This window comes from Mesoplodon bidens (assembly GCF_964165515.1).
Source record: "Mesoplodon bidens genome assembly, chromosome: 7".
Classification (NCBI taxonomy): Eukaryota; Metazoa; Chordata; class Mammalia; order Artiodactyla; family Ziphiidae; genus Mesoplodon; species Mesoplodon bidens.
Window position 1 is genome coordinate 23,917,755 of NC_138164.1, and position 25,672 is coordinate 23,943,426.

At 36.8% G+C, this 25,672-nt stretch overlaps 1 protein-coding gene across 3 annotated transcripts in view; it reads right to left on the reverse strand.

Annotated features, from left to right (window-relative positions):
• The window catches only part of ATM (ATM serine/threonine kinase), a 140,601-nt gene that overhangs the window by 3,565 nt on the left and 111,364 nt on the right, over window positions 1-25,672 (reverse strand). For 2 of the 3 annotated variants that reach the window (XM_081239952.1, XM_081239951.1), the window contains exons 52-62: window positions 25,356-25,469; window positions 24,829-24,987; window positions 24,233-24,371; window positions 23,320-23,402; window positions 21,799-21,939; window positions 20,919-21,035; window positions 12,815-12,964; window positions 10,701-10,866; window positions 9,257-9,343; window positions 4,301-4,415; window positions 3,492-3,555 (exon numbers count right to left, since the gene is read on the reverse strand). In XM_081239952.1, the coding sequence (XP_081096078.1) occupies window positions 3,492-3,555; window positions 4,301-4,415; window positions 9,257-9,343; window positions 10,701-10,866; window positions 12,815-12,964; window positions 20,919-21,035; window positions 21,799-21,939; window positions 23,320-23,402; window positions 24,233-24,371; window positions 24,829-24,987; window positions 25,356-25,469 (1,335 nt within the window). The remainder of the gene's footprint in view (window positions 1-3,491; window positions 3,556-4,300; window positions 4,416-9,256; window positions 9,344-10,700; window positions 10,867-12,814; window positions 12,965-20,918; window positions 21,036-21,798; window positions 21,940-23,319; window positions 23,403-24,232; window positions 24,372-24,828; window positions 24,988-25,355; window positions 25,470-25,672) is intronic. The other variant, XM_081239953.1, reaches the window with a different exon arrangement.

Here is a 25,672-nt window from a genome sequence, read left to right on the forward strand (position 1 = left end):
TCAATTAAAAGCAGATAAGCACTAGTTACTCTTTCCTTCTCCCTCTCCTCTTGATCAGTTCTTGGGTAAGAACATTTGCCAAAGCAGAGAACTGCAGGCCCCAACTCTCCCTCAGGTGAGTACCAAGGGATAGATTAGATTGTGGGAGCTGGACAGCAGTAGCAAGCCTATTTGGACCCTACTCCTAAGCCATATTCTCTAACAGTTGTATCAGTAATAAACCTGACATTTTGATCTCTATCTTATTCTTAAGGCTCTTTCTTTTCCACTCAATTAGTTCCAAATTTGGGTGGAGAAAAAAAAGGTATAATTTATTGAAAACTCAAAACCCAAGGTCTAGTGCTATGGTTGGCAGCTTGAAATCTACATATGGAGTAGAATTTGAATACTAGAATAACTGGCATGGCCAGAGAAAGTGATTCTAAGTCTAAATTTTAGTAAGTGAGGTCACAGGGATTTTTGACCTCGGCAATTCAGAACAGCTAACTGCCCCTGGTGTTTATAAGCACATAATTTTTTTAAATAGGCCTCAGCAAATGCTTACCATACGGGTCTTAATAATAAGTGAAGACTCAATTCCAGGAATGCCTGATTTTGCAGGATATTCCAGCATTACAAAGTTGGAATACTTTCTTGCTGCTGCCTTTTTTGTGTTTCTAGGTAGGTCTGCAGTCTGATACTATAAAATGCCCTTAGCATTACATGTTTAATTCCAGGACAAATACTAGATCAGCAGTACCAAAAACTGGTCATCTGTTTATGCTGTTCTGAGCATCCTCAGACTATTAAAAAATACAGAGGTACTGACTCTGAATATATGTGGTTTGTCCATAAATTTAAGGGTTTCTATGTGACTTCAAATTGGGCACTGACATAGGTTTAGACTTCAGGGATCCAAACCAGTTTCACCCTCAAAAGGGACATATATTGTATTAACCAACGAATGAAAAGAAATTGGGACCTCTATTATAAACAGACTATATGGTCTTCTTTGGTTGAAACAGAGAAACAACACAATTGAATTATTTCAAACCCAAGGGCTTGGGTTAGGAATCATATTTACAAATTCTGAAATCAAGGAGGAACTGGAGTAATTAAAAAATATACTTTAGCTTTATTATCAGAACAGAACTGGTTGAACAAAAACAAGAAAGGAATACAGATTAAGTTAAGGCAGGGTTTCTCAATCGTGGCACTACTGACATTTTTTAGCTGGATATTTCTTTGGTGTGAAGGCTGTGTGTATAGGATGTTTTGTGGCATCTCTTGCCTCTACCCACTAGATGTCAATAGTACCTTCACATCTCCCCCAGCCCCAATTATGACAATCAAAAATGTCTCCAGACATTGCCAACTGTCCTCTAGAGAGCAAAACTGCACTTGGCTAAGAACCATTGAGTTAAAAGGAAAGATTACCTTAGTAGAATGGATAAAATCTTAGAAGATAGGATGGTCTATTATGAAAAAGAAAATGAGATCTTGAAGGCCAGGAGAGACAAATATACTGAGAAGGAAAGGGAAATGCAGCCAAGTCACAGTGTTCTTAAAGAGGGTTAGGAAGCGAGAAGTTTTAATTGTTATTATATCAGAAACAGTGACTGTGGCTCAATGAAATCTAACAGAGCAAACGTAATGACTACAAAAGTGGAGACTGAAGTAACATTCCAGAGGATTGGGATCCAGCAAAACTCCTGAGAAGTACCCTGCTAAAGCTGAAGGCACAAAGTCCATAGTGAGGTCAGCTGGGAAGGTTGGGACAACCACACTAAATTATTTCAGGAAATTCAGACAGATTTACAGAGGGAAGATTAGGCAGATCAGTGTAAAACACAAAAAGCTTATAAAGCTTATAAGTGACACCATTATTGCAGGTGGAGATGCAGTGGCCTGAAGCTCCCCAACAGTTTCCATCTTACTCAGTAAAGTCTAAAATCCTCACACTAAGGTAGAAACCCCTAAATAATCTGCCCACTATTACCCCTCTAACTTTATCTCCTACCACTCTTTAAAGAATGAGGCTCACGAGCAATTTGGCATTCAGCTAATAAAACTTCTGAAGCCTTGAAGGAACTACCCTCTTCTAGCAAGTGTTAACTCAGGACATCGGTACTGAAGGAACCCCCACATCTACCCAGACACAAAAATCCTTTTGACTGAGACTGAACAGAATAAAATACTGGGGAATACATTAAACTTCTTTGGATCTTAAATTAATTTGAAAAGTTTGGATTTTTTGGTCTTAAATGCAAAAAAGCAAGATAATTTGATTTTAGACCTTGATTTCTGCATTACTGAGGCATCCATGTTATCATTTATTCTTGCTGCAGCACCAATGGCAAACAAATGACAGTATGTATGAACATAATATGGGATAAAGGGAAAGCTTTTCCAGCCTTGGGAACAGCACAGCCTTAGAGATAACGTTATCAACACACTATTGGGACCCATTTTAACTCTCTTTGTACCAAAAATCCATATCGCCACCAGCAGTCTAAAGGGGCTATAAAGAGGACTTTGGTTCATAAAGGCAGTAGACACAGGACCACCCTAACAGACTATAAATTTCACCCTCCTTGGGATATAGTTCCACCCTTGTTGATCACAGGCTTAATGGTTAATGCCAATGAAGTTTTTAAAAAATACAAATGTTCTTGCCTCATCCCTAGAAGTTTAGTTCAAATTTGGTCAACATCCATGTTGTTTAAAAGCAATACAGGTGATAGTGAAGTGCAGCCAGGTCCAGCACCACCAGTTAAAGGAACAAAAAGCTGAAAGAATGTAAGGGAGGCATGCTTCAACTCTACTTCCAAGCTTCCCTGTGGAGGACACTCTCCTGATCTCTTGCCCCACATACCCTTTACTAGGATAGAGAATGATTGCCTCAGGTACCCAATTCTCACTTGGGTAGAATTAACGTCATAAGCACTGGAAATTTGCTGGACTTCCTTCCTTCCCTTTCTGCCCTGATCAACATGAGGCAGTGATCCTGATGGAGTGTTTATACCCTGTAGGCCCAAACCCCACTTGGTGGGCTGTCCCCAGGTTAAGACAGCAAAGAGGCACTGAGGTGGCACCAGCAGCAAGCCAGTCTGGCCCTCACTGCTCAGTCATGTTCCTATAGTAACAATGCTGACACTTTGATCTCCATCTGTCTCACTACATGGTTCTGAACCTGGGCATGGGAAAACGAGGTACAACTTATTGATTTCTCTTCAAACTCCAAAGGAAACCATTCTGAAAATAATACCATACAAGGTACCTAAGATGTCAAAGTGCTGATGTATGTATTAAAGACTAGAGGTTACTTAGGGTGCTGTAACATTCCAAGAAACTTGAGGGGGCTGAAGGCATTTCTAAGCTACTGTTTACTCTCCTGCTGCCCAGCATCATCCCACCTCGTTAAAATAAAGCAGTGATCCTCCAATCAGTGCCTTCCTAACAAGATACACAGTCTATCAGGCAGAGAAAGATTTCCTTATAATATACTTTACCTCTACAATGGTTAACAGGGTTTCCTGAGAGTTTCTCATAACCTCCATGGTTTTCTCACAGCATCTACAAACACATTATAAATATGAATTTTATTATACACCAACATTTTCAACATATCTTTACCTCCTATATACTCATGTTTAATATGCTGAGACTATTGCTGTTAATAATTCCCAAATTAATATCTCAAAGAGCATAGTATTTGGCAGAGTGGGTTTTCTGTAGATGTTTCTGAAATGAATATAAATATATATGTGAATATGAGCTTAGCATTTATAAGAATAACACAATACTACTATGAAACATTTCTTTCAGTTGATTATTATGGTAATTACAGTTTACTTTGACTAGAATCTGCCCTGCTAAAAGTTGAGTATGTAGACTTAAAAAAGAAAGGAAGTTGAGTATGTAGACCTATGCTGGGAAAACTACAGGGAACTGCAAAGTTCTTTTAGCAGGAATTGGTACCAGATCATAAGCTCCTTTAGGATAATTTATATACCCAAGAATGAGCACACAAGAGAAGTTCTGATCAGTAAACAAAGAGTTAGCGAGGACAGAGGTGTGAAAAGTAAAGGTGGGCTGCTTCCAGAGGCAGTAAGTGTGTCATATTGGGTGAGGTCCCAGGTGGTCTGAAGGAAGGGGAAATTATTACTGCTTTTACCCAAGGTCTTTTCCTTAGTATTGGTAAAGCACTGGAATGTATAATAATTCTAGTAAGGGTGAACTCTATAATCTATAGAAATCAATAATCCAAATAATTTCAACACCAAAAATCATCTGCCTTACCTTACCCTATTTGACTTACCTTCTGAAGACACCTTCTACACCAGTAATGCCCATCCCATCCACAATATCTCTGGTGAGTCTAAAGGGAACTGTTTCAGGAGTAGGAAGGATTTTACCCTGTTCAAAAGCAACTCCTGAAGTAAAAAATACAGTGAGGTTAGGAGGTCCCATAGCTAATTTACTTTCCTCTCAACTGGTATGTGAACTTTGCAGAGGCACTAAATAATCTGTCACCAATATTCAATCAGTACTAAAACACACAGTCATTTATTCTATTTCTGCTCTGCCTGACTTCTTCATCTCCAGCATTCTCCAGGAGATCCACCTCCAATTTTAAAAAATCAAGTTAAAAAAATTATTTATTGATGTAATTAGAGAATTCTATATTAAAGGGTAACTTTTAAAAATGAGGTAGTGAAGGGTAGAATTTAAAATGCAGAAGATATATGTGTGTGTGTGTGTGTGTGTGTGTGTGTGTGTGTATATATATATATATATATATATATATATATGTATATATATATATATATCTTTTATCCACTTTTCCCCAATGGTGACATCTTGCAAAACTACAGTACATTATAACAACCAGGATGTTGACACTGATACAATCAAGATATAGAATATTTCCATCAACACAAGGATCCCTCATGCTATATTAGCCACACCTACTTACTCCCAAGGCCTACCCCTACCCCGTTCTTCCAGTAATAACTAATCTGTTTTCCATTTTTATAATTTTGTAATTTCAACTATGTTATATCAATGGAGTCAAACAGTATGTAACCTTTGAGCATTAGCTTTTTTCACTCAACATAGTTCTCTAGAGAATCATCCAAAAAATGGAAAATAAAATTTTCACCTGGTTCTCTTTTATATCTCCTATTTCTATGTTGAAACTATTTCCGTGCTGAGACTTAGCACCTTTTCATTTGTTTCAAACATGTTTGTAATTGCTCCTTGAAGTATTTTTATGATGGCTGCTTTAAAATCTTTGTCAGATAATTCTAACATCTTTGTCACCTCAGTGCTGACATCTATTGTCTTTCATTCAAACTGCAATTTTCCTGACAAATGATTTTCAATTAAAATTTTGCCCTTTTTAGATATTACATTATGAGACTCTGGATCTTATCTATACTTCTATTTTTGCTGGCTTTGGGAGTAACCACCTTATTTACTGCTAAGTTGTGGTAGAAGACCAGGTTCCCCACTTGGCCTCCTCTGACATCCAAGAGGAAAGGGGGCTCCTTGCTACAGATTGGTGACATGGGAAGTCCAGGCTCCCTGCATGGTTTCCACTGACACCATGGGTGAGTTGAAGGAAAAACAAGGTTTGAAAAATATAGAGAAGGACGCAAACAGCATAAGTGATACAGTGAGACAGTCTAATGTATTGTTATTGGAGTCCCAGAAAGAGAGGGAAGAATCTGGATTGGTTGTATGACACTACTACGACTAAGAGAATATAGCAGAAGTGACACTGTGCCAGTTGCAAACTAACCCTTAACTTCTACTTCCTTCCTCTTGGAGCCCTGAGATGCTTTGTAAGAAGTTCAGGTTACTTTGCTAGACAGAGAGGCCACATGGAGGAGCAATGAAGCATCAAATGTGTAAGAAGCCATCTTGGACACTGGCCCAGTTGAATCCTAAGGTAAATTCAGCCCCAGGTACTGACTACAGCTGTGTGAAAGATCATAAGTGAGAATTTTCCAGCTGAGACCAGTCAACGCATTGACTATAAAAGATAGTAATAGTAGTTTTAAGCTACTAAATTTGGGGTGGTTTCTTATGCAGCAAAAGATAATCAAAGAGATACACAGAAAAGTGTACAAATCATCAAAGTCATTCAAGTGTGTGGCTAATTGAGATCTTATAAAATGAACAAACCCATGTAACCAGCATTCCAGAAGCCCCGCCTCATCTCCCTATGAATCACGGAACACCTCTCTTCAAAGGCTTACCACTATCCTGACTTCCAACACTATAGATTAATTTTATCAGTTTTATATTTTACATAAGTGGAATTATACAGTATATATTCTTTTGTATCTAGATTCTTTCACTTAACATTGTATTTGTGTCTTCTATGTTGAGTGTGGCTATAGTTCATTCAATCTCATTGTTATACAGTACTTCATTTTATGAATACAATAAAATTGATTCATCCATTCTCCCAACCAAGTACTAACCAGGCCCGACAGTGCTTAGCTTCCAAGATCAAACAAGATCAGGTGCGTTCAGGGTGGTATGGCTGTAGACTGTTCATCCATTCTATTTGTGATGGGGGTTGGGGCTGTTTCTAATTTGGGGGCTATTATGAATAGTACTACTATGAACATTCTTATACACATGCGTGCATTTTTACTGCAGTGGAATTGCTGGGTCACAATTCCCAGCTTTAACAGATAATGCCAAACAGTATTCCAAACTGGTTATACCAATTTACCTTTCTCATTTATAGATGTGTTCAGCATGGCCTGGACATCGGTTGGCATACTCCTATCTCTACTTTGCAGCTTCCGTTGCACTGCCCTTTTGTTCTCATGCAAAATTTCACCCCTCTATTGAGTTCCCACATTCTGGCTCTAACAACTCCACTCATCCTCATATTTATTATACCCCAACATCTAAGAATTTCTATCAGATTCACTGAATGTTGGTGTGGACCTAGCTCATGATCTTCCCCTCTGTCCTAACTCTGGAATTCATTCTGGGGAAAACCATATAATATTCCTGATCTTCTCTGTTCTAATGAAATTCAATTTACTCTCTCTTAGCAAACCACTTAGCAAAAACTTACACTATAGAACTTATAATCTCCTAAAACTGTACTTTCTAAGAAATCTTAAATTCTACACTTTAATTAAAACCTCTTCTCCTTCTACCCTTTATTCGCGTTAAATAATCTTCAAACTCACTGAAATTTCTAGTCGATTAGTCTCTCTTCCTTCCCTACTCAGCTCAGGGGTATAGCCTGCAAAGTTGATTACTCTCACTAGTAACTCAAATCTTCTTGGCCCCTTGCTCCTCCACACTTACCATTTCAAACTAGAACTTAAATTCCAGGGATGCTGAGGGTGCTGGAAGAAATTGTATGATGACACTACAGATTTAGGATTATCACCCTAAAATGCCCCTTAAAATGCTTGGCATGTCTTTTTTATTTATGCCTTTCTAGTCAGCCCTTGGTCTCATTTCCATGGTACCCACTTTAAAAATTTTATTGTTCTTTTAAGGCCAATTACCATACCTCCAATTCTTAGCAAATAAACATGCTTTCCAGTTCTCAGAGAAAAGAGAATAGCAAATATCATTTCCCTCAAATTCTTTCCCCTCTAGCTGAAGACCTTCCTATTAGCACTCATCCTTTCTTCTCTTGGAGGAAAAGCTAACACGCTTCCAGTGTCACGCCAACTCTATACCCTCACATACTTCATGATTTCCCTTGCTATTTCAATTATCTTTGTCTCTCTCCTGTAAGTATCTCCCATCTTAAGAAAGCAAATGAACAAGAACAAAAAACCTCAAAACCAAAAGAAGTGGGGGGAGGGGACCAAATGTGTGTCTCCCATCTCTGCAGCAAATTTCTCTTCATTCTTCCCTTACTTCTAAATTTCTTGAAGAACAGTTCCATATTCTTAGCCTACACATCCTTAATTTCCATTTAATCCTTGTTTTTTCACAATCTTACTTCCTCCATTCTATCCAAAGTTTACTAAGATTGATTAATTGTTAAATTCAAAGGTCTATTTTCAGCATTCATCTTATTTGACCTTTCTGTATCAGATACTACTGAGCACAGCACTTCTTCCTCCATGAAAATTTATCCTCTCTTGTCTTCCAAGATATCCCTACCTCTAGTTTCTATGACTTGTTGGTTATTCCTCATTTTTTTTTTCTTTTCTGACTCAGCCTTTTTTTTGGCCTCGCTGTGCAGCTTGTGGGAACTTAGTTCCCCAACCAGGGATTGAACCTGGGTCCTCGGCAGTGAAAGTGCCGAGTCCTAACCACTGGACCACCAGGCAATTCCCAAGACTCAGCCTTTTTAATGCTGAGATTCCTTACAATTCCATCCTTAGTTCTCTTCATCAAGGATGATGTACAAGATTAGAACCTCCTCTAGTCCAATGACTTCAACTAAAATCTATTTGCTGAAAAGTTCTACATCTCTTACTATGCTCAACATCTTTGCTTTCCTATATATTAAACTGTCTACTTCCCCTGGAAATCCCAATAATACCTCAAAACAACGTACAAAACTAAACTCATCAGTTTCTTATTCTCTACAAAATCTGCTGTTTTTCTTAGCTAGAAACTTCAGTTATCTTGGAGTTCCCTCTCCCACTATTTCCATATCTAATATCACTGGTGCAAATTTACTACAAAAATGTCCCCCAAATCCAACTCCTGTTTCATACAACTTTAGTCCAAATCATTTCATTATCTCGTCTAAACTATTATAACATCTCCTAATTTGTTTTCCTACTGCACAGATACTGTTCCCCAAATTATCTTTCCAATAATCAAATAAGATTATGTCCTGATTAAATGTATCTTCATTTACTTCCCATTGTTTAACAGATTAAAGTTGAAACTTCTTGGCCTGGCTTTTTATAATCTAGTACCAATCTATACCTCAAGCTACTCAACTACATGCAAACTTCACTCCAGCCACATTTAATGTCTCACCATTCCTAAAACATGCTACAACTTCATTATTCCTCCCTTCATATCTGCTCTATCCTCTCTCTAGATTATCCTTTCTTTCTTTGAGACCTGGCTTAAATGTCACTCATTATCCAAGGCAGAATTAGCTACTCCCTCCAGCATCGCTGTGTTTATGCTTTTTTTAAAACAATATTTATTGTTTTGATCTCTCTCTCTCTCATACTTGCAATATCCTAGCAGGCAAACAACATTTCTTGGTGACCAAATATTTACTGAACAAAGAAACATATCTTTTGTTACTTACCTAAATCTATATGTACAAGTTCTGCTGACTGCTCATTTATCAAGATATTCTGTACATGTCTATCACCAAGTCCAAGTATGTAACCCACTAGGAAAAAAACAATCTGAAATTACTGATATCATCATTTCTATAACACAATTAGCCATAATTTCAACTAACGCCACTGACTCTATATAATTTTTAAGTAGCTTAGGCTTTTTTGCCTACTTGAAGTAAATTATGCACATAACTGGCCATTTTCAGTTTAAGTCAAATCTTGCCAGCTATTTTCATTTATACTGCATTTTACAAATCCTAGATGATTTGCTAAAAAAGTTTTCCATTTACTAATAAGCACATATATTAAAATATTAATACTTCAAAATTGAGTGTGGTTAAAATTGAGACCCATTATTTACCAGGGCCAAAGCAGACACTATATACACTCAAATATTTCTTGAGTATACTTTTAAATTGAGGTGCCTATGGGTAAATTCTTCATTCTTCAGTGAAACTTTCTTCTGCTTGATGAATTATATTTAACACAAATTAGTCAATAATTCATTTCATAAGGTATATATCCAGGAAAAACTACATTTCTGTTTTTAACACAGATGATAACATACTTTAAAATGCTTTTAACCTAATGAAACACACTATGAGGTGTTACAGAAAAAATAGTGGACAGGGTGTTAGGATGCCTGGGGTGCATGGGTTGCTCTGTCATTAACTGGGCCTACTTTCTCGTTTGTAAACTAAATTAGTTGAATCAGATTAATGCTTCTCATTGTAGAAAAAAAGAGTTTCATTATTACCTAGAAAACTGTCAAAATATACATGTCCTGCCTTCCTGGTGTATTGTACCTAAGTGATGAAAAGAGTGGTCTTTAATTAAAAAACAATAGATCACTGATATTCCTATTAGTTCTCATACTCTAAGATTTTGTTAATTGCCCTATCTAACTATTCCAATCTCTCAGAAATCAAAAAAGTCAAAATATATATTGTACACAGAATATTTAAATATATATCATTATTTCTATTCCAAAACCAAAATTCTATTAAACAGAATCAACCTTTGGGTGTTAATATCATGGTATTATACAGGCTGTATGCAAGAACAATAATAATTAAAGGAAATAACTTAAATGGAATTATCACGAGTTTTATTATTTTCCAAAGAAAATCCCAGAAAATAATACATTGAGGGGAAAGAAAATAAGCCATATTCACTATTAAGCAATGAAGAAAAATAACGTCTTTATTTCCCTACCTGGAAAAAAGAAATTCTCTCCTGCCAAAGCTAAGAAGAGCTACATTTAGAAGCTAAGAATCAGGATGAACAAGAAACACAATGATCTAATGATGAAGATGGTTTGATTAACAAACACCATCACCACCACCATCCCCCTGTAACTCAGAATGTAGGAAGTGCTGAATCTACTAAAATGTGTAAGAAGATTACCAATAGAAGAAGTAGCAACACTCCGAGTATAAGCCAATCGTTTCTCAAACCAAACAGCTGGATCCAAGAATTTTTCCATGCAGAAGTAACGGAAAACTGGTTGAAAATTTTGGCAAATCTCCATGAAGGTTTCATATTTCTCTTCAAAAGACTTTTTTTGTACATCCTTTAATAGATAAAATATAAAATTATTTTCTGAATATTCTGTTCAACTAATTTAACTGAAGTCTACTAGGAGTTTCAATAGGAAAATAATATGATAGATTTAAAGGCAATAAAAAGACGAACAAGATATTATCTCTACCCACAAGAAGCTAAAAGTCTGGTCAGGGAAGCAATTAATAACAAGTTATAATCTCTTTAGGGTTTTCATGTTAATTTTAGGGGAAGGTGGCATACCAACAGTGACTGTTATCTGTTTTAATTCAATTCTAATTTGAATGATTCTGTAATCTATGTGGAAGTAAACACAAAAATGCCAAAGGTAGCTCCAGATAGTCTTAGGTGTATCATAGCAGTAGGGTGTGATAGGAAACAGGAAAAAGAGAAAGAATGGAAGAATCAATCCTGGATGGATGGCAAAGCAGCTGACATATCTCAGATCTGTCCTTCAACATTTCCTTATTATATAATAATTTCCTGAAGCAAAGCACATCTACTTCAAAAGGCTCAATCCTCATCTATGGACTGATGACTTCCAAATCTGTATCTTTGGCTCAGGTATCTTTAATAAGCTCCGGCCTGATGTGCCTCTCCAACTTCCCACTCAACATCTTCACTTGGATCATTTCCAAATCCAAACCAATTCACTTTCTCATCTTTGGCAAAACTCAGCCACTTCCTCTATTCATCAACACGGTAAATAGCTTCTCCACCTACTCCATCATACCAACCAGGAAACTGGGTGCCACTGATACTCTTTTTTCACCAACCCCACTTCTAAACAGCAACCAAATTATCTAAGTTTTGTCTCTTTAATATTTCTTATACGAACTGCCTGTTCTCCATTCCTACTGTTATTACTCTTAGTTCAGACTCCGCCTCATGCCTCTAGTCAGCTTTCTCAAAAATATAACCCTCAAAAACATAAGTGTTGTCAGAGTTTTCTAAAATGCCAATCTGATATTACTATCCTTCTCAAGGGTTCTCTACTGCCTTCAGGATAGAGTGAAAATTTCTTAACATTTCATAACATTCCATTTTTTGACTAATAACTACTGCTTCAATCTCATCTATTCCTCCTCAAAACCTAAGCCTATGCTATCTTTAGCTGCCTGTTCATGCCTCCTTCCTTTTCGTTTGTATGTTCCTCTGCTTGGAAAACCAATTCATTTATAAAACTCAGCTCGAACACCATCTCCTCTATGAAGTCTTTCTTGAATCTGATTCTTTCCACTCCTCCCTGTCCCAGGTAGAACTGATCACGTCCTCCTCTGTGCCTACACAGTACCTTTCCATCACAATCCCTATAGCACTCTACCATACATTTTAAAAAACATATAACAGAAAGCACAACAAAAGAATAAGTAAATGGATTTTAGAGTTGGACAGACAAGGTATAAATCCTTGCTCCACTATTTATTAGCTCATTGACCTGGAGTAAGCAAAATTTTCAGAACTTCTTCTCATCTTAAAATGGGATAAGTATGATAGTGATTAGTCATATTTGTTAAGTCTCAGCATAGTATCTGGTAGAGAGGACACATTCAATAAATGTCACTGACTGGGTGAATGAATGTCAGACCAGATGGCCAGTGTGATGTGGCAAATGTCTTTGAATGTCTCTATTTCACAATGTTTTTTTTTTTGGTTTTAGTTAGTGTTTTGTTTGTTTGTTTTATTAAGAATTAGCTTACCCCAAACTGGAAGCAAATTTGCATACACTGAATAATGTTAAGTTCTCATAGGACAAGGGTTGACACTTAACATAGTTTAAAAACCTTTCTTTTTCACTCACACACACTTTCATTCTGGTGAGCTTACTTTCTTATACTTACTGTCATTAACAATTACCTGATGAAATTAAAACTTTTTACATTTCATAATATTTGATATCAGTTATAATAAGCTATTAGATAATCTTGCAATAACTTATATTTTTGACTGTTACTCACCATCATTTTCTTTTGGCACTGATAGGCACTGAAATCCTTTGGCCTGTATCTTTTATGAGCACCACTCTCATTGTTAACAAGAAATTCACCAATAGGGACAGTTCCTGTGCACCATTCAAGAACACCACTTCGCTGAGAAAGGGGAACCACCTGAAGTTACAGATTAAGTGTCTTTTGATTATAGAAAGGCATTAAAGAGCATGTGATGATTATTCAACTATCAGAGTCAGTGTGAAGCATTTTTTCAAGTTATATTATTATTTTTCTGTCCATAGGAAAAAAGTAACTGAAAATAAACAAGCTCAAAGAATAAGATTTTCTAGTCTGCTGCATAGACTTCTGAGAACCTGCTCTTCTCTCAATCTCCATGATCCCTGAGAGGTCAATCCTGTTAATTATACTTATCATCTGTGACTGAGCCATACTTAGTTTGTTACATTTAGCAGAGGAATTAACTTTGCTTTCCTATACTTTTAATGTCAAATTCAAAGGATTTCACTTTGGAAAATATCAAATGTAGTGTCAATTTTAGTATATTTTAATAATTGAAAGTGTATGCATTCTTGCTTCATAGTCTCGTTAGCTTCACCAAGAGGAATTGTATTCCTAAACATAAAAGCAATTTTGAACCCTGTCCTGTCTGAGCGAAGAACAGATGCCCTCCGGCGACCTAAACGCAGAGGCGGGGCCAAATCCAAAGCTGAGACCCGGGAGCTGTGAGAACAATGAAGAGAAAGGGAAATCTCTCCCAGTAGCCTCAGAAGCAGCGGATTAAAGCTCCACAATCAACTTGATGTACCCTCTAACTGTGGAATACATGAATAGACAACGAATCATCCCAAATTGAGGAGCCGTGTGGATGAAAGGTTCCTGGTGCTGCAGCCAGGAGTCAGTGCTGTGCCTCTGAGGTGAGAGAGCCAACTTCAGGACACTGGTCCACAGGAGACCTCCCAGCTCCACATAATATCAAACGGTGAAAATCTTCCAGAGATCTCCATCTCAACACCAGCACCCAGCTTCACTCAACGACCAGCAAGCTACAGTGCTGGACACCCTATGCCAAACAACTAGCAAGACAGGAACACAGCCCCATCCATTAGCAGAGAGGCTGCCTAAAATCATAAAAAGTCCACAGACACCCCAAAACACACCACCAGACATGGACCTACCCACCAGAAAGACAAGATCCAGCCTCATCCACCAGAACACAGGCACTAGTCCCCTCCACCAGGAAGCCTACACAACCCACTGAACCAACCTTAGCCACTGGGGACAGACACCAAAAACAACGAGAACTACGAACCTGCAGCCTGCAAAAAGGAGACCCCAAACACAGTAAGATAAGCAAAATGAGAAGACAGAAAAACACACAGCAGATGAAGGAGCAAGATAAAAACCCACCAGACCTAACAAATGAAGAGGAAATAGGCAGTTTACCTGAAAAAGAATTCAGAATAATGATAGTAAAGATGATACAAAATCTCGGAAATAGAATAGACAAAATGCAAGAAACAGTTAACAAGGACCTAGAAGAACTAAAGATGAATCAAGCAACGATTAGAAACACAGTAAATGAAATGAAAAATACTCTAGATGGGATCAATAGCAGAATAACTGAGGCAGAAGAACGGATAAGTGACCTGGAAGATAAAATAGTGGAAATAACTGATGCAGAGCAAAATAAAGAAAAAAGAATGAAAAGAACTGAGGACAGTCTCAGAGACCTCTGGGACAACATTAAACACACCAACATACGAATTATAGGGGTTCCAGAAGAAGAAGAGAAAAAGAAAGGGACTGAGAAAATATTTGAAGAGATTATAGTTGAAAACTTCCCAAATATGGGAAAGGAAATAGTTAATCAAGTCCAGGAGGCACAGAGAGCCCCATACAGGATAAATCCAAGGAGAAATACGCCAAGACACATATTAATCAAACTGTCAAAACTTAAATACAAAGTAAACATATTAAAAGGAGCAAGGGAAAAACAACAAATAACACACAAGGGAATCCCCATAAGGTTAACAGCTGATCTTTCAGCAGAAACTCTGCAAGCCAGAAGGGACTGGCAGGACATATTTAAACTGATGAAGGAGAAAAACCTGCAACCAAGATTATTCTACCCAGCAAGGATCTCATTCAGATTTGATGGAGAAATTAAAAAGTTTAAAGACAAGCAAAAGCTGAGAGAGTTCAGCACCACCAAACCAGCTTTACAACAAATGCTAAAGGAACTTCTCTAGGCAAGAAACACAACAGAAGGAAAAGACCTAAAATAACGAACCCGAAACAATTAAGAAAATGGGAATAGGAACATACATATCGATAATTACCTTAAATGTAAATGGATTAAAAGCTCCCACCAAAAGACACAGATTGGCTGAATGGATACAAAAACAAGACCCATATATATGCTGTCTACAAGAGACCCACTTCAGACCTAGAGACACATACAGATTGAAAGTAAGGGGATGGAAAAAGATATTCCATGCAAATGGAAACCAAAAGAAAGTTTGAGTAGCAATTCTCATATCAGACAAAATAGAGTTTAAAATAAAGACTATTAGAAGAGACAAAGAAGGACACTACATAATGATCAAGGGATCGATCCAAGAAGAAGATATAACAATTGTAAATATTTATGCATCCAACATAGGAGAACCTCAATAATAAGGCAAATACTAACAGCCATAAAAGGGGAAATCGACAGTAAAACATTCATAGTAGGGGACTTTAACACCCCACTTTCACCAATGGACAGATCATCCAAAATGAAAATAAATAAGGAAATCCAAGCTTTACATGATACATTAAACAAGATGGACTTAATTGATATTTATAGGACATTGCATCCTAAAACAACAGAATACACATTTTTCTCAAGTGCTCATGGAACATTCTCCAGGATAGATCATATCTTGGGTCACAAATCAAGCCTTGGTAAATTTAAGAAAATTGAAATTGTATCAAGTATCTTTTCTGATCACAACGCTCTGAGACTACGTATCAATTACAGGAAAAGATCTGTAAAAAATACAAACACATGGAGGCTAAACAATACACTACTTAATAACAAAGTGATCACTGAAGAAATCAGAGGAAATTAAAAAATACCTAGAAACAAATGATAATGGAGACATGATGACCCAAAACCTATGGGATGCAGCAAAAGCAGTTCTAAGAGGGAAGTTTATAGCAATACAATCCTACCTTAAGAAACAGGAAACATCTCGAATAAACAACCTAACCTTGCACCTAAAGCAATTAGAAAAAGAACATAAAAACCCCAAAGTTAGCAGAAGGAAAGAAATCATAAAGATCAGATCAGAAATAAATGAAAAAGAAATGAAGGAAAGGACAGCAAAGATCAATAAAACTAATAGCTGTTTCTTTGAGAAGATAAATAAAATTGATAAACCATTAGCCAGACTCATCAAGAAAAAAAGGGAGAAGACTCAAATCAATAGAATTAGAAATGAAAAAGGAGAAGTAACAACTGACACTGCAGAAATACAAAAGATCATGAGAGATTATTATAAGCAACTCTATGCCAATAAAATGGACAACCTGGAAGAAATGGGCGAATTCTTAGTAATGCACAACGTGCCAAGACTGAAGCAAGAAGAAATAGAAAATATGAACAGACGAATCACAAGCACTGAAATTGAAACTGTGATTAACAATCTTCCAACAAACAAAAGCCCCGGACCAGATGGCTTCACAGGCGAATTCTATCAAACACTTAGAGAAGAGCTAACACCTATCCTTCTCAAACTCTCCCAAAATATAGCAGAGGGAGGAACACTCCCAAACTGATTCTATGAGGCCACCATCACCCTGATACCAAAACCACACAAGGATGTTACAAAGAAAGAAAACTACAGGCCAATATCACAGATGAACATAGATGCAAAAATCCTCAACAAAATACTAGCAAACAGAATCCAACAGCACATTAAAAGGATCATACACCATGATCAAGTGGGGTATATTCCAGGAATGCAAGGATTCTTCAATATACGCAAATCAATCAACGTGATACACCATATTAACAAATTGAAGGAGAAAAACCATATGATCATCTCAATAGATGCAGAGAAAGCTTTCAACAAAATTCAACACCCATTTATGATAAAAACCCTGCAGAAAGTAGGCATAGAGGGAACTTTCCCCAACATAATAAAGGCCATATATGACAAACCCACAGCCAACATCGTCCTCAATGGTGAAAAACTGAAACCATTCCCAGTAAGATCAGGTACAAGACAAGGTTGCCCACTCTCACCACTCTTATTCAACATAGTTTTGGAAGTTTTAGCCACAGCAATCAGAGGAGAAAAGGAAATAAAAGGAATCCCCATTGGAAAAGAAGAAGTAAAGCTGCCACTGTTTGCAGATGACATGACACTACACATAGGGAATCCTAAAGACGCTACCAGAAAACTACTAGAGCTAATCAGTGAATTTGGTAAAGTAGCAGGATACAAAATTAATGCACAGAAATCTCTGGCATTCCTATACACTAATGATGAAAAATCCGATAATGAAATTAAGAAAACACTCCCATTTACCACTGCAACAAAAAGAATAAAATATCTAGGAATAAACTTACCTAAGGAGACAAAAGAACTGTATGCAGAAAATTAAAAGACACTGATGAAAGAAGTTAAAGGTGATACAAATAGATGGAGAGATGTACCATGTTCTTGGATTGGAAGAATCAACATTGTGAAAATGACTCTACTACCCAAAGCAATCTACAGATTCAATGCAATCCCTATCAAACTACCACTGACATTTTTCACAGAACTAGAACAAAAAATTTCACAATTTGTATGGAAACACAAAAGACCCCGAATAGCCAAAGCAATCTTGAGAACGAAAAATGGAGCTGGAGGAATCAGGCTCCCTGACTTCAGACTATACTACAAAGCTACAGTAATCAAGACAGTATGGTACTGGCACAAAAACAGAAATATAGATCAATGGAACAGGATAGAAAGCCCAGCGAAAAACCCACGCACATATGGTCAACTTATCTTTGATAAAGGAGGCAGGAAGGTACAGTGGAGTAAGGACAGCCTCTTCAATAAGTGGTGCTGGAAAAACTGTACAGGTACATGTAAAAGTATGAGATTAGAACACCCCCTAACACCATAGACAAAAATAAGCTCAAAATGGATTAAAGACCTAAATGTAAGGCCAGAAACTATCAAACTGTTAGAGGAAAACATAGGCAGAACACTCTATGACATAAATCGCAGCAAGATCGCTTTTGACCCACCTCCTAGGGAAATGGAAATAAAAACAAAAATAAACAAATGGGACCTAATGAAACTTCAAAGCTTTTGCACAGCAAAGGAAACCATAAACAAGACCAAAAGACAACCCTCAGAATGGGAGAAAATATTTGCAAATGAAGCAACTGACAAAGGATTAATCTCCAAAATGTATAAGCAGCTCATGCAGCTCAATAGCAAAAAAACAAACAACCCAATCCAAAAATCGGCTGAAGACCTAAATAGACATTTCTCCAAAGAAGATATACAGATTGCCAACAAACACATGAAAGAATGCTCAACATCATTAATCATTAGAGAAATGCAAATCAAAACTACAATGAGATATCATCTCACACCAGTCAGAATGGCCATCATCAAAAAATCTAGAAACAATAAATGCTGGAGAGGGTGTGGACCGAAGGGAACACTCTTGCATTGCTGGTGGGAATGTAAATTGATACAGCCACCATGGAGAACAGAATGGAGGTTCCTTAAAATACTACAAATAGAACTACCATATGACTCAGCAATCCCACTACTGGGCATATACCCTGAGAAAACCATAATTCAAAAAGAGTCATGTACCAAAATGTTCATTGCAGCTCTATTTACAATAGCCAGGAGATGGAAGCAACCTAGGTGCCCATCATCGGATGAATGGATAAAGAAGATGTGGCACATATATACAATGGAATATTACTCAGCCATAAAAAGAAATGAGCGCGTCCCTGGTGGCGCAGGGGTTCAGAGTCCGCCTGCCGATGCAGGGCACACAGGTTTGTGCTGCGGTCAGGGAAGATCCCACATGCCGTGGAGCAGCTGGTCCTGTGAGCCATGGCCGTTGAGCCTGCGCATCCGGAGCCTGTGCTCCGCAATGGGAGAGGCCACAACAGTGAGAGGCCCGTGTATCACACACACACACACAAAAACCAAAAAATGAAATTGAGTTATTTGTAGTGAGGTGGATGGACCTAGAGTCTGTCACACAGAGTGAAGTAAGTCAGGAAGAGAAAGAGAAATACTGTATGCTAACACATATATATGGAATCTAAGAAAGAAAAAATGTCATGAAGAACCTAGGGATAAGACGGGAATATAGACACAGACCTACTAGAGAGGGGACTTGAGGATATAGGGAGGGGAAAGGGTAAGCTGTGACAAAGTGAGAGAGTGGCATGGACATATATACACTACCGAACGTAAAACAGATAGCTAGCGGGAAGCCACCGCATAGCACAGGGAGATCAGCTCAGTGCTTTGTGACCACCTAGAGGGGTGGGATAGGGAGGGTGGAAGGGAGGGAGATGGAAGAGGGAAGAGATATGGGAACATATGTATATGTATAACTGATTCACTTTGTTATAAAGCAGAAACTAACACATAATTGTAAAGCAATTATACTCCAATAAAGATGTTAAAAAAAAAAAAACAGGCCCTTCAAAATGAAGGTTTACAGCTTTTTTTTTTTTTTTGCGGTACACAGGCCTCTCAGTGTTGTGGCCTCTCCCCTTGCGGAGCACAGGCTCCGGACGCGCAGGCTCAGTGGCCATGGCTCACGGGCTTAGCCACTCCGTGGCATGTGGGATCTTCTCGGACCAGGGTACAAACCCGTGTCCCCTGCATCGACAGGTGGACTCTCAACCACTGCGCCAATAGGGAAGCCCCGGTTTACAGCTATTTTTAAAAATGTAAACATGCTAGATTCATTTAAGGGCCAAAAATGATTAATTAATAAAATAAAGTGACTTGAGAAGTATCTTCTCAGGCAAATAGCTGGAGGAAATGCAAATTGGTACATCCCTCTATTAAATGTAATCTGACAGTATCTAGCGAATTATAGGTGCATTTACTCTTACCCATCAATGCAACTTTAGGAAGTCTACCCAAAGGTTCACCTGCACATATGTGAAATATTATATGTTCAATGTTATTTATTGCAGCATGGCATTGTTTGCTACAACAAAAGACTATAAACAACCCAGATGCCCATTTTATATGAAAGGTACTTGGTATGATAACCATGCACTAAGACATAAACCAGTTGTTAATAAAAGAGAAAAATTTCTATAACATATTGCTGAATTAAATATATATATATATATATATATATATATATATATATATGTTGCCATTTCTCTAGGAAGGGGGGAAATAAGGAAATATATTCATATATTCTATTTGTATAACACTGGAAACAAATGAAAATGGTACTTATAAGAAGGGGGCATGAGGTTGACAGGGAAAAGGGTAAGAGAAGGCTTCCTTTTTTATACCTTTTTCTATTATTAGATTTTTGAACCATTCAAATGTATTACCTAGTCAAAAACTAACATATTTAAAATTTTAAAACCCTATATACTATATTCTTCACTGAATCAGTATTTTCTTTTTAACATCACTTTTCCTCTTATAAGCACTTTTATACCAGAAATAGGCCAAATGGTCACACATAAGGGGAAAATACTTTAGCTGATTATTACAGGAAACAAGATTTCTTGAAACAAAAAATTGCTGCAATTAACATTAATGTGTACTTTTACAAAAGAAAAATATTTTCTAAATCAGACGTTGGCAATACATGGCCTTTGGACCAAACCCAGTCCCAGACTGTTTTTGTACACCCTGTGAGCTGAGAACGGTCTTTCAGGTTTAAAGGGTTATGAAGAAGGAAAAAAAAAAAAAAAGAATATGCAACAGAGACCTTATGTGGCCCACAAAGTCTAAAATGTTGGTCCCTCATAGAAAATGCTTGCTGACCCCTGCCTGAATAATGGTGTCTTTTACATGTTCTTAATGAAGCAGCAGAAGTATAAACTAGTTACCTTATATGTGCAGATAGTCAACTTCCTCTTCCTGGTTTCAGTATTTCTCTGCAGCAATGTATTACACATCTGGAAAACCTGCTGCATGACAGCATCTTGTCTCAGGTCATCGCGGCCCTTCAGAATAATCAAAACACAAATAACTAAGCGTAGTTCATTTTCTTTATTATAAAATCACACGAAGAGTCACCTGAGGACAGCCAAAGGGAACTTAGAAATCAATCTGAGGATTGTGCTCCTCGTAACAGTCTCTTAAATAATTAAGACCTAATACTATTCTTTCGTTTAGAATAAGCTATACCACTGGGTAGGCAGACCAATTTAGAAATAAGAAGTTTCCTCCCCGCTTGCTGCTTTTGTAATTAAAATAATTGGAATCCCTCCACTTGAGGGCACACTGTAAAATACCAGTGTAGAGGAGCACTGTTGTTTCTCTACTACTTCCCAGCAAGGCCCAAAGAGCTTAAGAGCAGAGTAAGGGAGGAATGCTGTCGCTTTCTGATACATTTAATAGCACTTAGCATGGTGCCAGACTCAGGATATTGAGGCAAGGGCCTTCAACTTGAACTATTCAAGAAAATAAGCTACACTCACCAAAATTTTTTTTTCCATAACAAGCAGGCTGATTGTTAATCTCATCATGTCCGTACATGTTAAAAGTGTTCTTTTACTTCAACCAACTATTATAATAAGGTTGGTCTTTCAGAGAGACAAAAAAATGAGGAAAAGCATTCTGCTTCTAGAAAACAATATATTTCTACTTTATGTTTTCCTCACCTGTAATTATTCAGAATAAAAATAAAGACCCAAAGTAGGAAGAAAATATCAACTAAAGTTTTCTAGTTGACTTTTTTCATTAACAACAAAAGGAAAATCTCACCTTGACAAGCTGTCTCCTTTCCTTGCCATCAGAACCCAAACAATCTATTATTTTTGGTAAATTTAAACCTCCTGCTAAACGAAATTCTGCTTTAAATGACTGTATGGTCACCAGATTTCCATATTCCCCTGTGGGGTCCACCTAATAAAATGTATAAATATGACAATAGCTCAGATACACAATTTACATTTAAAGAAAAATGAATTATAAATGACAATTTTAATATTAAACAGAGGAATGAATGACAATGTGCTGTTGGTTAAGAACTGAAGTGGTAACTTTATAAATGAAAGAAAGAAGATTTGACATTGGAAAGGCTTTAAAAACTGACATAGATAAAATTTACCTCCCTAGACAACTCTTAATAAAAGTAGGGCATACAAAGTTAGAATAGTGTTACTGAAAAACTACTGAAAAGCCCTGGGTCAGGTCTTGCCACTGACCTGTATATGTTAAGTCATCTGTATAAATTAAGTCATCTCCTCACAAAAACAAGGTAAATTTTAGAAAAGTATGGAGAGGAGTTTTCTTGGTTGTAATTGCTAAATCTGGCATTTTCAGGAAATATTCAGCTAAATAACTTGCTGACAGGTTAATCCACATGATGAAGCTACATTGAAAATCAAGTAACTATAGATATTAAACACTAAACTACAAACTCAAAGGAGAGATTTTACAATGTAGTTAAAATGATCATCTTCTAAACTGTAACCTTTATTATTACATATATCCCTGGCAACATCGTACTTCTAACAATAAAAGACCGTCAGGACATAGCTGAAAGTGTCATGTATATTATAGTCCATTTAATATTGTAATACATATTGTATTATTTAATACCATAATACATCATAGTCAATACATTCTAATGCATACAGAATTTTAAAAACCAGTAAAAAACAATTAGGGACTTTCTTGCTCAGTTAAAACTTAATTTTGGCATAAACACATGAAATCTTTCCTTCTTCTGGCCAATAAAAATAAGTCTATAGACTTCTTCATAAGAAAGATGACAGCTGTAAAAATGAAGGCAAAAGAAAAGAAAGCAGGAGAGGTCTTTAAGTATTTTAAGTCTTGGGCAAAGGGAATCCGATAAAGAAAAAAAACTATAGGCTGGGGACTTCCCTGTGGTCCAGTGGCTAAGAATCCGCCTTCCAATGCAGGGGATGTGGGTTCGATCCTTGACTGGGGAACTAAGATCCCACATGCCACGGGGCAACTAAGCCCGCATGCTCTAGAGTCCGCGTGCCACAACTAGAGAGCCTGTGCACCAGGACTAGAGAGAAGCCCACACTCCACAATTAAGAGCCTGCGCGCCACAAGGAAAGATCCCGCATGCCGCAACTAAGACCTGATGCAGCCAAATAAATAAATATTAAAAAAAAACTGTAGGTTGAAACAGGTGAAACTGCCAATATTTAACCAATTTTGACCTACAAAAAAAGGCTATTTCAAATGGTTTAACTTACTAAAGAGTAATTTAGCTTAATTGAAAAATCAAAACAGTCAATGGTAGATTACCTTAATTTCCATAGTAGGAACAACAACATCTTCTAAATTTTTAAGTTTGATAATGGGCTGGTCTGCCGGAATACTTATGCCTTCTGTATTTAAAATAAAGAGGTTTCAGTGAGAACTGCAAATTGAGGAATAGTACTGAAGGTAAAGCAGGAGAATTCAGTGGATACCATAAACCCAAACTGTGGCTAATCTGTGGTTCAGGCCCTGATTTAGAAATGAAGACCAAGGGCTCCGGACACAATGCCACTCAGGGTCAGGGCATAACAATGGTTAACATGGCTTACAAATGAATTTGCAGGTTACCTGGCACTGGTAACTAGACCACATTCACCTGAGGGGTCAAATTGAGCAACTTAAGATAATTATATACAGTGTAAATAGCACATAGATAATGTACTCCTGTCATGTTACTATTAAATGTGACTAAAGGACATGACTAAAGGAATAGTCTTTGCTTAGAGAGGAACACTATGAGAAGCCTCATTCTTATTTTAAAATCATAAGAATTTAAATGTGAAGATGATTCTGAACAGAAAAAGAATACAATTATTAAAGTATGGGGAGAGAGATACAAATAACCAAATATTATAGCAGCTTATAATTATTTAAATAGACACAGCAAGAAGAATGATGGAGAAAATGATAAGGTCTTTCCATTTTTAAGTCCTAGAGTGCAGTCACCTATTATCAGTTCCACAAAAAGATATTAAGTAAAAAAGCGACTGGAGGGGTGTTGAAGCTACTATACAAAAATTAAGTTTTGAATCATGGGTAAGTTATAAGCATCAGGACTTTCACATCTATAATTAATGTGTGTGAGTTGAACAGATTTACATTATTAAGCTCTATAATTAATATATCCCTACAGAGAATAACAGCAAGAAGGCAACACTCATTCTTTCAAACTGCATACTTCTCTGAGTCTTCCACTGAGTGGCATCTAAATTTGCTAGTATAATGTAAGCATCACAAAGTGCCTCAACACTTCTGACCATCTGAGGTCTCCTGCTTCTGATAGTACGTATTATTTTGTTTGCAGCCTCGGTTCGATCCTATTAATAAAAAACAAACAAAAAATATTACATAAGCAAATACCCAAGACTTCAACTTTTCAGAGTTATAATAACAAAAGGAAAAATAATTTATGCACAAAGTTAGACAATGGAAGGACTATAATCCCTCAGAGGCCAAGTCACCTTATTATGAATGAATTACATCAAAGATATAATAATCTCAAGAGTTAATGACTTGGGTGCCTTGTAAAATTTATTTTTTCTTTGCTCATTGCTCTGAGGAAAAAAGGTAAAAATAATTTTGGTATTTCTTATGCTTTGAGAAATATTCAGGAATTTTGAACCAATTTTAGGTAGCATCACAATAACAAAGGATTTACAAACTGAATACTGTCAACAACACACACTCCTAGAATTCCTGAGACTTAAGAAATGAATATTTTGGGAAAAAATGAATATTACAGTTCAAAAAGGTATGCATGTTCAATCCAAATACCTCATCAAGCTGAGAGCTTTGTTTAGGTGCATTTTTAGTTATTCTACTCCTTCTTGCTGCCTCTGGTTTGGTCAAAAATTCATCTTTGTTTGCATTTGCTAAAGCCAGTATAATAAACAAAGTATGATGAGGGTGATCCATTGAAATTCTAGAGATGAGCTGTCATAAAATTAAGAACTGTTAGTTTTATGGAAACAAAAAAAAATGAAAATCCATAACCTTTTAAATTTTGCTTAACATTAAGATATGTTACTGTACTAGATGCTGCCGTGGGTGGACTGTGTGAGTATGGGTATGTATGAGAGGGAGAGAGACAGAAGTACATGAGGAATAAGAAAGAGAGAGAAATTGAGTAACTTATGTGGAGCATGAGAGGAGACAAAAGGAAATCTTTATTCTTGCCCTTATATAGCATAATAAATATGAGTGACCAAACTTTTTTTGTATTGCCAGTTCCTGGAGTGGAACAGTAGTATATAATAATATTAAAGAAAAGCAACTGTGGTTTTATTTTCAGGTTTACTTACATTATTGAGGACTTCATGAAATCCTAGGCCTCCCATCATCTTGGTCCCCATTCTAGCAGCCAATTGGTACATAAGAGGCAAAAATTTATATGATGGAATCTTCATTCCATCTCTCTACCATTAAAAAGAACACAAAATTAAAAAAAACAATGCATTTCAAATAGTCTCACAACTAAGCAAATAAATTATTCTAAGAAAATGCTCCTCTACCAGTGCAATCATCTAGCAGATATTAAATAAAACTTCACTAATCACATATTTTTACTTATCATTTATCTTAAAGTCTAGATTGATCACTGGTAAGTCATAATATTTGA